Source organism: Triticum aestivum, chromosome 7B (genome assembly GCF_018294505.1).
Source record: "Triticum aestivum cultivar Chinese Spring chromosome 7B, IWGSC CS RefSeq v2.1, whole genome shotgun sequence".
NCBI classification, from domain to species: Eukaryota; Viridiplantae; Streptophyta; class Magnoliopsida; order Poales; family Poaceae; genus Triticum; species Triticum aestivum.
This window is the reverse complement of record NC_057813.1, coordinates 545,771,563-545,785,778: the sequence shown is the minus strand read 5'-3', so window position 1 is coordinate 545,785,778 and position 14,216 is coordinate 545,771,563. Positions and strand designations below refer to the sequence as shown.

Sequence of the window (14,216 nt, the reverse complement as noted above, 5' to 3'; positions counted from 1 at the left end):
TCCGCCGTGGCTGGAAACCAGCTCAGCATTGTTTGGTTTGCTTTGCTTCACGGTGGTGGAGTGGGCTGGGGAGGAGTACTTCGATCCGAGGAGGATGAGTTCGATCGAAGCGGGGCGCACACCGGCGCACGCCATGTACTGTATGATGCATCTACAGCGTACCACATCAGATGGACCAACTGTCGGATCGAAGTGCTCACGTCGCACGCATTATGCAGTTAATTTACTTGTGGTACGGTCACCTCGGCTATTATTTAAAAGAGGATGGTTTAACTTTTCACCGACGAGTTCGAAAGCTGCCGCCTGAGCCGATCAGCATACGGTCCACGGTCCACCCACCGCCCGAAATGGTAAAAGTCAAAACGCCAGTCTCCACTCTCCACACGCGTGCGAGCTCTCCTTCCCCTGCCCCTCTCTCGTCCCATCTCCACGCCTCGCTACTCTGTCGCCAGCCTGTTCGCCACGGTAAAAAAAGCACAGTAAAAACCCAGCCTCTCGCTCTCTCCATCTCTCACCTCGCACTCTTTCCCCATTTCTTCCACTTTGACCCAGCACGAGCAGAACCCGGAAGCGAGGCCAGCCAGCCGAGCCAGACCCAGAGCGCCCATCGTCACATAGCATAGCCTGCACGCTCCGACGCCGACCCCTATATAAACACAGCCACTATTCCCCCCGCCTCGCCCCCTTCCGGCCTCCCCTATCCCCCCACCGCGGCAGCTAGTCCCATTCCCACACCCGCGCCACCGTCCTCTCCGCGGCGCCGCGCCAATGCGCCACCCCTCGCCGCCGCCGGAGCTCCCCGCGGCCGGGGGTGAGATCCAGGCCATGGCGCCCGCCTCGGCCGCGGGCTCATCCAGCACCGGAGGCTCGTTCACGGCGCTCCTGGGGCTCCCGACCTCACAGGCCATAGAGCTCCTGCTCCCCGGCGCGGCGCCGGCGCCCGCGCCCGCGCCCGCCTTCCCCTCCGACCCGCACCTCGTCGACCGCGCCGCCCGCTTCTCCGCCTTCGCGTCGCCGTCGCCGTCCCCGACCCCTCCTCCCGCCGCCTCCTCCGCCAAGCGCAAGGCTGACCCCGCCTCCAAGGTACGAACAAGCGTGACGCACCATACCCTGTTCTCGCCGGAGCGAGGCTTGATCGTTTTTGCCTTGGATTGCTTGCCACAGGGGAAGGTGGCGAAGAAGGGGAAGACGACGGCGGGCGGCGGCGAGGAGAAGGACTCGGGCGAGGACGAGAAGCCGGCGTACGTGCACGTGAGGGCCAGGAGGGGCCAGGCCACGGACAGCCACAGCCTCGCCGAGCGGGTGAGCGCCTCCCTCCGCCCCGCCCGCCGCTAAACCCCCAGCAAAACTAATCGTCACGCTTAGTAAACCAGCACGGCCCGGGATTAGACTTACATTTTGCAATGATTGGGTGATTAGGACCTTTTGCCGCCGCTTCTAGTGCCTTTTCAGGGGCTTGCTTTTGTTGCTGATTATACTATTACTATTTGATTAAACTATTCAATTTTGTTTTCCTCGTGCTAATTTTTCTCTTGTAAAAAAAATACGCAGGCGAGACGGGAGAAGATAAATGCGAGGATGGAGCTGCTCAAGGAGCTGGTCCCCGGATGCAGCAAGGTCTGCAGTTCCTTCTTACCCCTCTCCTTCATTTTGACATGTTTATCCATCCGTTTTGCATCTCATTCTCACAGTTGAACCAACAGTAACTCAGCACAGTCCCCCCACCTCCCCCTGAAAAGATAAAAATGCCAAGGAGCCCTAGTGGCGCCAAGGCCCTCACACTCCCTGAACTTTGGCTGCTACGCGCAGAGTAGTACCACACATCTTTCTCCTGCTTTCGGTGCTTCTTTTTACCGCTTTTGGCGGCCACCGCAGCTCCTCCATAGAGAGTTCAGACGTAGTAGCGTCTTGGGTGCGGTATGGTATGGGCCGCGTGTGCACACGGCTCACTCGTCGCACGATCATACGAGTAGCAGCACACGTCTCGCACGGAAGAGCTTAAAGCCCAATCGCTCTCGCGCCGCGGGGGACAAGTACATATGGGCTTGTTTGCACGACGGAAGTGGGAACTAGTGGCGGCCTTTGGTTACTTCCTCGTCTCGTGGACGATGATCCAGTGCGCCTAACACGAGCAGGGAGCGGATGGGGTTCGGCCGCGGCCGCGGCTGTCTGGGCAGAATGCGGCAGCGGATTCGAAAGGCGTCGGGGGAGGCTAGCCTGATGGGTGGAGGGTGCTTGCCTGCTCGGTCGCTGGGACGGACGGACGCCATAGATAGTCCTCCCCCCTACCCTCGGAGTGTTGCTATCGCTCTATGCGCACGCAATAATGTCAATGCTCCCATGGGTAGGCATGGCATTGGCATCGTTGGGTGTGGAGGCGAAGGCCGGGTAGGTTTGGCAATGGGGGATGGATGGTCTTCTACTCTTCGTGCTTCATTAATGTGTGGATTTATGGAAAAGTGGTTGGCGTGTAGTAGTAGTATCTGCTCGGTGGTTTCTGACTGTCAGGATGCCGGCAGCCTTCGCCATCGAGGTGTCAAATGCCACTCGCTGTGAGAAGATTGATGCTACCACTCGCTGACGATTCTCCTGTGTGTGTTGAGCGAACTGCGTGTGTGGCAGTATCAGCGGATCGCCTTGCTGCTTAAAACATTCTGAACGGTTAATCATGTCGAAAGTTGCAAAAGTGGCCTGCCTAATGTTGGCTGGAACATAGCACAAATGACTGACGAGATCGATCAGGGTACCAGGCACCAACTTCTACAGTTCAGTTCTGCAATCAGATTTGGCACTGCTTTAGTACTACCTTTCCTATACCCATAGATGACATGGCTTTCTCGATGCGGCAATTTTGGTTATACCATTTCTCTCTCAAAAAGCTGTCGACGTCGACAGCCCTACCCTCTAAATACAAATCTGAATTTGACTTTGAGTGGGCTGTCATATTCTTGTTCTTTCCTTCCATTACATACATCGTGTAATATGTTGTAAGCCTATCCTTCATTGCAATAATAACTGAGCCAAAATGAGTTACAGTACTTCTCCGTTTCACAAAAAGACAACAGAGGTTTACTTGATCTGTGGGCTGTATCAGGTATCAGGAACAGCGCTGGTACTGGAGGAGATCATCAATCATGTTCAATCCCTTCAAAGACAAGTCGAGGTAACAACTGTTGCCCATTGTAAGACCTGTTCAATCATCCTAAATACCGTTTCACCTCACACAAACTTAACACACAATTCCTTTAATATGAGGGTGAAAGATAATAAGATGTTTCCCAATTGGGTTTCCACCCCTCCTAATTGTTTTTTCTTCTTCTTTTGCTAATTGTGGTTGGTCCAGTACCTGTCAATGAGACTCGCAGCAGTAAACCCAAGGGTTGACTTTGGTGGGCTAGACAACCTTTTGACTACAGAGGTATGCTAGTTTTGTCAATCTTTTTCTGTCATGAACTTTCCAGAAGTTAGGCCTGCATGGATTCATAGAAACAACTATTTTACGACATTTTGTTTCCAGATAACCATTAAAGATCATTGTAAACTGCACTCTGTGCGAAGTCCTTGCTCAAAATTTCCTAATAAGAATAGCCCTCTTCCCTGCATTTAGCTGCTTCATTTATTTTGACTGTTTTCTATTGAGACAATCAGCTTATGGAGAGAATCCTATGCCACCCACTACAACGACATTGAAATATGTTACTGTCCTTGTCCGGTTAAAAGGAAATATTTTTACTGAACCCAGCAATTGTAAGCAACTTTACCACTACGAGACGTGTACATGCCAGTTATTGTCCTCCAACCAATGCACACAACAAATGGGGACTTCTAAATTTGGGAATATTAAAATTGCCAATCAGTAGTGCTACCATTTGCCGGTGCTTCCTGAGCTTTATGGTTTCACAAATATTTCCGTGTGCGTGAAAGTTATCTGCCATTCTGCCGTAGTTGCCTATCGATTTATTGTTACTCCATTTCTAGTTTTGCCTTCAGAGGAAAAAAGACGCTGCCAGTAACAGTACTAGTAAAATACATATTATTGAAACTTGAAACAACGATAAATTGAGTATGCTCTGGACTAAACAATTTTACACTCGACAATATCATTTGAGCAAATTATATCAGTATATAGATATAAGTGACTGATGTTGAGGATATATGAATTATTGTTGCATTTCCAAAATAACCTGCAAAAGCTAATAATTCAGCACCTGTTCCTCTTTATTCCTCAACCTGCTGTTAATCTTAAAATGCTAACTGCGGTGTCTACAGTGTGGAAGGATAACAGGTTTAAACTGCAAGAGTGGAATGGACTTGGAGCAAGTCAGCTGGCCTGACATGGGCGTTCACGGAGCAAGAAATCTCGCGCAGCTACAACAGCAGTTCTGGCATGGTGATTTGGCACATCCACATCAGCCAGCTTCACAGTGGGAAAAACGGGGGGATGTACAACCCTCTGGCTTTAGCAACACCAGTTCTTCTCTCTTCGGCTACGATCTCGCAAGCTCTGGTAAAATTATCGAGCACACACACCTTTAACCTATTGTCAGTTGCTTGTCATTTACTTCAACGTTTCTCAGCCTCGCATGGACCACGACCATTGTCTTTTTCTCTGTCCAGAGTGTTTGAATAGATAGGTGAATGCAAAACGTGTGGTGTAGGCGTGTAGCTCAAAATGTGTGAATAGTGCATTCTACTAGGGAAATAGCTGAAGCTTCACAAAAGATAATCACTGACCACTATGCCCTAGCCCTTTTACGGCCACAATAAATCTCAGATATCATAGCATTGCTCTGTGCAGAAATGCAAGTTAGGCAAAATAAAATAAATAAAAAACTCGTAGAAACATGTAGTCTTAGTAATTTAAGTTGCATCTCGCTGACATGCTAATGGACGCACCTATCGTATGGAATATGGATTACAGGCTGAAACACATAGCCAATGAACATTCATTCAGTAGCAAAAGGCAGGAGCCTGTAACTTAAATCGGAAGATTTCGGAATGCATTTCTCGATTTCTTGGTTGGTCATTCAATCATTATTGCCATCATCACCAGTATTTTGGGTGGTAGGGGCCATGACTGTGTTCGTCCGGTGGATCTGTTCTCTCTGGCACCGGCGGACCCAACTGGTTGGTGTGGATGGGCCCAAATCAATAAATGCAGTGTCTAGAAACCCATAGCGCCCCCCGTCTTTCCGTTTGGGCTTGGCTGCATAAGGCCTGTAGATGCAGATCTGGTCCCTTTAGCGCTTCTGACCACTCGGACAACTGTGATGGGCCCACCATTCTGTATGCTGTCCATTACATGTCTGGGGGATCCCCATTCCTGTAATGGGGGTTGCCAGCTGCAACCACCTTAACCCCAGTGCCACGGCCTCTAGCATTGGACTGCGGTTGCTTCTACTGTAAATGTCTATCTTTTTTAATTAAAGGCAGTAGTGAAGTGGAAGCATCGAAAGTAAGTGGCAGTCGATTTGGTACGTGCAAGGGATGGCTTGTGAGGCTAGGATTAAGGTACTTGTGGGCCTCGAAAAAAATAAAACCATTGATGTAGATCATGTCAGAACGTGAGCATCTGCTCAAAATCGTGCGAGTTATGATAAAATGTCTGCTGTACAACAGTTTTTTCCTTTTTGCAGCTGCACTGTTCAAATAATGTGAGTGCAGCTTATGTTAATCGATCATATTCTACAGCTGCAAATGTTTTAACATAATGTGCACCTGTTAGTTTTTTTAGATCTTTTTGAGTTGCAAAAGTAGCTATACCTGAAACCCATGCGCCCTCTTGCATCTACAGAAACAATTGACACGTAGCCGGCCTATATTGTTTCGATTTTGGCATCAGCTGGCATACACCTCTGCCATCTGGCCAATTTATTCCACTGCCCTGGCAGTTCAAATAGGCTGAATCCAAGTGACACAGAAACTTCCACAATAACTCGTACCACGTGACAACCTTTCTAGCTAAAGATGGAGCACATCACTGGATAGTGAATACTGACATTGATCTCGACATCTTTTTTTTTTGAAACAAGGCAAAAGATTTGCCATTTTCATTAATTAAGGAGAAGGTTTAGACAAAAGCCGCAGAGCGGCAAAAAAGAAAGATTACTCTCGCGACATAAGCTCACTCAGGTGGTTGGCTCCCGCCAACGCCCAAAGATGGGCCTCCTCTTTGATCTTGGCAACAATAATGGTTGTCGGTGAAGCCGTGTTGCGAAAGACTCTTGCGTTCCGCTCCTTCCACACTTCCCACATTACAAGCATCAGAACAGAGGCAGTGGCTTTCTTGATGTGCCCTCCAAAGTTTATCGTTTTAAGCCACCAATCTTGAACCGTGCCTTCATGGCGCCAAATCAGTGGCGAGTGGTCCTGCATGCCGAGCCAGGCGACCACCGCGTGCCAGATACGGGTAGTGAACCTACACTGGAAGAGTAGATGGGAGGCGGACTCTTGGACTTGTTTGCATAGGGGACAAAGCCCACAGTTTGGCCATCCTCTCCGTTGTAATCGATCCGCCGTCCACACACGGTTTTGGGTGATAAGCCAAGTGAAGACCTTGCATTTTGGGGGAGCCCAACTCTTCCATATTGTGGGAGCAGTTGGGCTGAGAACTAGGCCCTCGAATTGTGCCATGTACGCTGTAGCCGTCGAATATTCACCACTGGAAGTGAATTTCCAGGAAATGGTGTCCTTTCTATCCGGATTGAGAGCAACTTCAGTAACCAACTCCCATAAGACCGCAAACTCCTGGATATGTGCCACAGTGAGACCCTGTGTAATGTCAATTTGCCGGACCCAGGAATTGTTGTCAAGAGCCTTACCAACCAAACAGGCCTTCTTTTTGGATATTTCGAAGATTTTAGGAGCGATATCTTTAGGTCGGAGGCCATTGAGCCAAGATGATCTCGACATCTTGCGGTGGAACCAATTGCTTCGTTATAGTGCACGGGGCCAGTTTAGAGGTCAATTCTTTAGCTATCTACCATGTGGCTCATGTCCTGAAACCAAGCCAGTCAGCTCCGTGATTTAGCAACCACTGTATGTTGCACTGCTTTTGTTGAGATCGTTACTGCTCTTGTGCTGCCACTAAGAGAAAAGTGAAGGGAAGGCCTAACAGCCTTGGCGATCTGCCGTTTGGATCTGGGGCAATCGATATGAGGCTCTGGATCCAAGCAGAGTGCATTTTGGAGAGACAGGTGCTGTTGGGGGTACAGGCCCAATCATGCAAAGCGTTCAAGAATCATTAAAACCACCACGGCCCCCCCCCTCCTGACTAGATGATATATGTACTGCATTACGGCTGGCAGAATCTGTTTTCCGCCAGAAATTATTGCAGCTTCTTCGTGTACTGGTGCCTGCTCAAGGATGAGTGGCATACAGCGAGCTTTGTCCAGACTCCAGCCATCATCTTTATCACGTGACCCGCCCTTGCTGCACTGGAGAGAGCGATCGTTTCGTCACCTCACGTTGAAAATTGCCCTAATTGCTTTGGATTGTTTGTAATTTGATTCTCTCGCTTTGCCTTCAATCTTGAATTGTTATACTAGAAGACAGCAAAAAAATAATACATACCAGTCTTCCTGGCTCCCCTCTATTCCATGCCTGCCAATGCATACTATATCTTGCTTATGTGACAATATTCTCAAACTTTCTACCATGCGTGGTTTGGAAAATTTCCGTCTATTAGTCGTAACGTGCAAAACTGAGATGGAAAAAAATCGGAGAAAGCCGTTAGTTGTGTGAACCAGTTCATAACTGGTTGCCAAGCTGGTTACTCCTGGTGTCCTAGTTACTGTTCCGGGAGAATATCCAGCGATACCACAACTTACATATGCTCCCATTTTAGTAAACTCAAATTGAAATGTCCCCAAAAAATCTGATTCTTTTGTGAATGTTCACAAGACATGTGTACACGGATATTGTCTTTGGAGGCCGAGCTCCATGGAGCTTGGTTTTGAAAATTTTGATTTTGTCGAATTTCATATTTAAAAAAAAAAATCTGGAAAAAAAACACACATATACACGAAGGCATAACGCACATGTGTGTAAATTTTCAGGGCAAAATAAGTTGAAATGAGGGCTGTGCAAAAAAGACAAATCTGGGGCTTTTTAACACATGATACTATTCATCCTCCCAGGCCATGAATTTGTCTTTTTTGTACAGGTCACATTTCAACGTTTTTCATTCTGAAATTTTACACACATAGACATAACATACTTGTTTACTTGCACAATTTTTTTCAGATTTTTTTGAAACTGAAAAGTTTGAATTTTGATTTGTTTTAAAAAAAAAAGGCCTCCATGGCTCCCGGGAGCCAAACATCTGCTCTCATGTGTACACCCCTATAAAATTCAAAATACACAAAGAGAAAAAATAATGACAAATTCAGCATGAATAGTGCCAATTTTTTGCTTATTGACACTATTCATGCTGGATTTTTATTTGTTGTTTGTCTTTGAGTATTTCGAAATTTGATTTAAATTTTAGGGGATCTAAACACATGCCTTGTGAACATTCACAGTTCTTTTTTTATTTTTTCTTGAAACATGTAAATTGGAGTTTTTCAAAATGGGAGCATGTTAGTAGTGGTATCACCTGATATTATCCTGTGGCTAATGTGCTAGTACCCGAGATCGAAAAATTGAACCCTAGCAACTAGCACTGACTTGATTATTTTCCATGTCTTTCTACAGGACCGCAGCAACCGCCAACAAGCAAGCTAAAAACAGAGCTGTGAGCTACATCAGTATATTGCAGGCCAGGAGAGCGAGCTACACATAAGCTGGGGGCGACGGCAACGACAGAATGCCATGGGGGGCAAGCAATCAAGACATGATCTGTGGGCGCCGACGATGGTCGGTGCGGTGCAGGGACTTGTTTCAACGACAGCATTTTGAGATGATGTACATATGGAGATGGTGATAGGAAATACTGTTCGTGATGTGGAGCTGAGCTGAAAGGCATGGATATGTGGATATCAGGTTTCCCTGATGCCATCCATCTATGTAGAGATGGGCGAGGGATACCGCAGTTTCTGGTTCGTGCTGAAATATTCTTGGTCGTATGCCTTCTGACTATAATGGCTGCATAATCTTAAGGTTGTATGAGCAGCATTGTTTGATGGACAAGGCCCTGTGGTTTTGCACCTCTGTTTGATTGCGTTCTCCAAATTTGGCAAGGACACGAGTTGCCTTTATATTTACTGCCCGTGCGTTGCAACGGGAGAAATAAACATCCCTAGCAACACATCTATATTCTCACTTTTTTTTTCGTTAAAGGACATTTCATTGAATTGATTTATCAAGGTGATACAACCGCATCTAAAGAATGCCCGGCCTCTGCATAACATGATGCACATAGCCAACAAGTCCAACAACGAAAAAATAAACATAGTTTTGCAGAAAAATAAATCAATCCAACCTAGGGTGGGGCAAATCCTATATGGAGATTACACGGCCATCCATGGAGGGAGAAAACCTCCCTCGCTGTACGCTCCAGTCGTGTAGATGCCATCATGTACATGCACGAATAACCTGCACAGGAGAAAAAACCACATTTATTATTAAAAACAACATCATTCCTGGCAAGCCACAATGACTAGCATAAGGCAGCCGCTCCCACAAGAATATGTGCAGAAAATTGTTTGTCAATACCCCGCAACCAATTGCTGAACATGTTACATGCACTACGTGGGGTATAGATTTGAATCTACTTGAACTATGGCCCATACTGCACGAGCAAACTTACACTCAAAAAATAAGTGTTTAATAGACTTTGTCATGTTGGCAAAAGACACATGTCTTACTACCTCGGCAGTTACGCCGTGCCAGATTATCTCTAGTTAAGATGACCCCTTTGCTTAAAAACAAGAGGAATATCTTCACTCTTAGAGGTATTTTTAGCTTCCACATTTTTTTGTTATCAACGGGAACATCAATATGAGTCATCGCATCGTACAAGGACTTGACTAAGAAACCGTTGTTTTGATGCAGTTTCCATCGAAACTTGCCCGGCTCGCTAGTCAGTTGAATATCCTCCAGACGAGAGAGTAATTCATTCCATGCTGCCAGCGAGGGCCAAAGAGGTCCCTACGAAAAGAAATATCTGGGTTTTCTTGTCCCAAAACTTGTTTGATCATGACAAATTTATGTCTCACAATCCTATACAAGCTAGGGTACTGCACCATAAGTGGGGTGGCGCCTAACCAGGTATCTTCCCAGAATCAAACCTGAGAACCATCCCTAACTGCGAAAGTACCAAACTGAAAAAAGAATTCCTTGGCCTTCATGACACCATACCAAAAATGTGAATCGTTGGGTTCCAATGAACTTGAGAAATGGCTTTGGACCCCACGTATTTGTTACAAATGATTTCCTGCCATACTCCATTCTCAGTGAGTAATTTGTAAACCCATTTACTCAGAAGAGCGATGTTTTTAATCTCAAGATCTTGAATTCCAAGGCCCCCTTGACTTTTAGGACGGCATAATACAGTCCACCCAGCCAGTCAATATTTCTTGGATTCATTATCACATTGCCAGAAAAATTTGGATCTAAAGTAATCCAGACGCTGAAGAACCCCTTTTGGTAAGTGGAAGAATGACAACATGTATAGAACCATATTGCTGAGGACAGAATTGATCACAATCAATTGCCCCACATATGACAAGAGTTTGGCTTTCCAGCTGGCTAGCCGTTTCTCAAGTCTCTCTTCCACATGTTTCCACTCAGTGATAGTTAAGCGTCGACAGTGAATCGGAATACCGATATACCTAATTGGGAACTGCCCAAGTTGGCAGCCAAAAATGTCAGCATACTCAGTTGCGGACTCTACAGCATTGCCGAAGCAGAAAAGCACGCTCTTATGAAAATTAATTTTGAGACCAGAGAGCTCCTCAACTGCGCATAAAAGCAGCTTGAGGTTTCTTGCTTTATCTAGGTCATTATCCATAAAAGGAGTAGGGTTATCCGCGTATTGTAAAATAGATAGACCTTCTTCTACTAGATGGGGAATAACACCGCTAATTTGGCCGTCCACCTTAGCCCTCTGAACAAGGATAGCTAACATATCGGCTGCGATGTTGAACAAAATAGGAGATATGGGGTCGCCTTGGTGAAGACCCTTTTTAGTCTCAGAACTCCAGAATCAAAACTCTCAACCCATCGGCACCATTTTGATGAAAACCCCTTCATGCATAAAGTTTGCAATATAAAGGGTCATTTTACTTTATCATAGGCCTGTTCGAAGTCAATTTTAAAGATGACTCCGCTCAACTTTTTACGATGAAGCTCATTTATAGTTTCATGCAGCACAACCACTCCATCTAGTATGTTGCGTCCTTGCACAAACGTTGTTTGAGTGGGTTTGACCACATGGTCAGCCACCCCGTTCAACCGATTGCTGCAACCTTCGTAAAGATTTTAAAGGTGACGTTAGAAGGCAAATAGTTCGATATTGTTGAATATGACTAGCCTCCTTAGTCTTGGGCAATAGAATAATTTCCCCAAAGTTTAAATTGGAAATGTCAAGGTTGTCAGATTCATGGGTCCGCAGACCCAACAAGGTTTGAACTCTGGGGCATGTACGAAGATCTCAACCCCTCAAGCCTCGAGCCCGTCGCCCTATAGCCTAGCCTAGCCGATACACACACAAGCGAGGAAGAAGATAGACACGATAGTTTACCCAGGTTCGGGCCACCTTGCAGTGTAAAACCCTACTCCTGCTTTGTGCTGGATTGGCCTCACGAGGAGGCTTGAAGATGAACTAGTACAGTGGGTGAGCTGCCTCCCGAGGGCTCTAGAGCGTGAGAATGAGTCGACCTCTTCTACGGTGGTGGCTAACCTATATCTATAGTGGCCTTGGTCCTCTTCCCTAGAAACTTAGGCGGGAAGGGATACCACAATGGCCAATTTGAAAGGGGACAAGAGGTACACCCTATCCTGACAAAAGGTGGTCTTCTCCTGCAAAGCTTCTGGTCGTGACGCAACGGTGGGCTCGGCGATTACATCCGTCCCGCCGAGCTCGTGGTCTTGGTCTCGTTGCACTGGAATGGAAACCTTTGGAGGGCTCCTTCGGAGCCCGCGTCTGTCCTTGGTCCCTTAACACCGAAAGGGAAACTGACTCCTTTGCGCCTGTTGGCGCCCGCCTGACCTTGGTCATCACGGCTCACGTCACCGCAGCCTCGTGATCGTGAGGCTGGGCACTTGCATAGGAATCTCCGCTCCTCGGGAGGCCGCCTGGGGAGGACGCCTCCTCTGGAGGTCTTGGTGTTGCTCGCCTCGTGATGTCAGGGGGCCCTCGCGAGGGTCTTGTCTTGGTAGTCTTGCAGATGGGCCCTATTAGGCCGTCGAGCGAGCCACGCTATGGGCTACAGGCAGGCAAGTCTCGATACCCTGGTTCCCAAAACGCGGACAGTAACCCCCGGGCCCAAGGCGCGCTTGGGCTGGCTTCGAGGCGAAGCCAATGGGCAAGGGCAAAGCACCGCGTGCCCTAACTGCCTACGGGCCAGGCTGACGCGTGGCGCCTGACAGAACACGGGCGCCTCCGGTTCCCCACGTTGCCTCGACAACTACTCCGACTTGGCAAAAGGTAGATGCACGTCTGCAAACCATCATTTCCCTATTGTGTGCTTGCCTTCTGCTTCTTCTCCTTTCACAAGCTTGCACTTTCCTTGACGGGCTCCGTGCTTCCTCTAGTCCGCCCTGATGCCATGACCCCCAGGAAGAAGAGGGGCAAGGCTCCGGCGGCAGCGGATCCCCCGGTGGGACCGGTCCACTGTGATTAATCAAGAGGGGCTGGACAAGGTCCGACACGCGATCGCTGCCGACTCTAACGAGTGGAAGGCGACGAAGGTCTGGCCGGCTTCCCGGCTTCTGGCCGATCTGGAAGCTCCTAATATTCGTCTCCATCTTCACTCCCTACTCTCCGCTGTTCTCCGAATTCTTCAACGCCGTGCTTACGCACTACCAGATCCACGCGCTGCACCTGGATCCTGGGTCCATCATCCTTCTCTTCGCCTTCACGTTCCTGTGCGAGGCATTTGTGGGGATCGCCCCATCCGTGGCCCTGCTCCGCCACTTCTTCTTCCTCCAGATGGTCGTCGGCGGGCAGTGCTCGGGGTGCATGTCACTCCGGGCGGTGGCTGCGACTGCGGGTGCCGGCATCGACCCCACGCTCCATCCAGACACGGCAGGATTCAGGAAGTAGTGGGTGTATGTTGACGCCCCCATGTACAGTCCCTTGCTCCTGATCCTGACGGCCCCCGCAGAGCCGAGCTCTAGCAGCGAGCACGCGGAGCTTGTCGACCCGTGGCTCACACGGGTCATGGCCAGGTTGGCCGTCTTGAGGGAGGCGGGCATGACAATGGCGATGGTGGTGAAGGAGTTTGTCCGGTGGTGCATCGCCCCGCTCCAACGCCATTCTCGCCCAATGTGGGCATTTACCATCCCTGAAGATCCCATGAGGCTTCAGAGTCCTTCACTTCACTCCAACACGCTGCGTGGAGTGCTCCTCCTCTTGACCGGAGAGGAGCCCGCCAATCTCCCAATAGCAAGGTCCCCCTTGTATAATTATTCGAACAGGGAACCTTCACCGGCAAGATGGCACGCTTTGATGAATAGGGGCTGCTTCCCAAGGACCACGAGGGGCCTCATGACAACCCCTTGCTGGTGACCCTAGGGTACGAAGGTGTGCGCCCCCGTGACAGCTGCAGGGGGAGGTTCTTCAGCCGCGCGCTCCTGAAGCGCCAATCCCCACTTCTCCGAGTGGCGAAGGGGACGCCTCTCCTGGGGACACGGCCTCTGCTCCTGCAGTGTGGGGGGGGGAGGGGCGTGCCAAGCTCCAGGCTGCTGCCCTTCGGTCCTCGTGCATCCTGGAGGAGGAAGGAGCCTGATGGCCGCCGCTGCCTGATATGTCTCCAATGTATCTATAATTTTTGATTGTTCCATGCTATCATATTACCCCTTTTGGATGTTTATGGGCTTTATTTTACACATTTATATCATTTTTGGGACTAACCTACTAACCGGAGGCCCAACCCGTATTGCTGTTTTTTTGCCTATTTCAGTATTTGGAAGAAAAGGAATATCAAACGGAGTCCAAACGGAATAAAACCTTCGGGAGCGTGATTTTTGGAACGAACATGATCCAGAGGACTTGGAGTGCAAGTCAAGAAGTAGCCGAGGCGGCCACGAGAGGGTAGGGCGCCCCCCCTTAG

General features: G+C 48.6%; 1 protein-coding gene across 1 annotated transcript; it reads left to right on the top strand.

Moving 5' to 3' along the window:
* The first annotated feature begins 575 nt into the window (after positions 1 to 575).
* Positions 576 to 9,203, top strand: LOC123160148 (transcription factor bHLH48). The gene is made up of 7 exons (XM_044577964.1): positions 576 to 1,083; positions 1,165 to 1,302; positions 1,552 to 1,617; positions 3,095 to 3,163; positions 3,344 to 3,418; positions 4,270 to 4,507; positions 8,695 to 9,203. Exons 1-7 carry the CDS (start codon positions 769 to 771, stop codon positions 8,736 to 8,738), a joined length of 945 nt encoding a protein of 314 aa, XP_044433899.1. The 5' UTR covers positions 576 to 768; the 3' UTR covers positions 8,739 to 9,203.
* Positions 9,204 to 14,216: the final 5,013 nt, after the last annotated feature.

What these genes read in the sequence shown, in the direction of transcription:
- LOC123160148 (XM_044577964.1), top strand. Translation starts at nt 769, where the DNA reads ATGCGCCACCCCTCGCCGCCGCCGGAGCTCCCCGCGGCCGGGGGTGAG. An exon ending in CCCTTCAAAGACAAGTCGAG is followed by an intron (nt 3,164 to 3,343) that starts GTAACAACTGTT and finishes TGGTTGGTCCAG; the next exon opens with TACCTGTCAATGAGACTCGC. An exon ending in CTACGATCTCGCAAGCTCTG is followed by an intron (nt 4,508 to 8,694) that starts GTAAAATTATCG and finishes GTCTTTCTACAG; the next exon opens with GACCGCAGCAACCGCCAACA.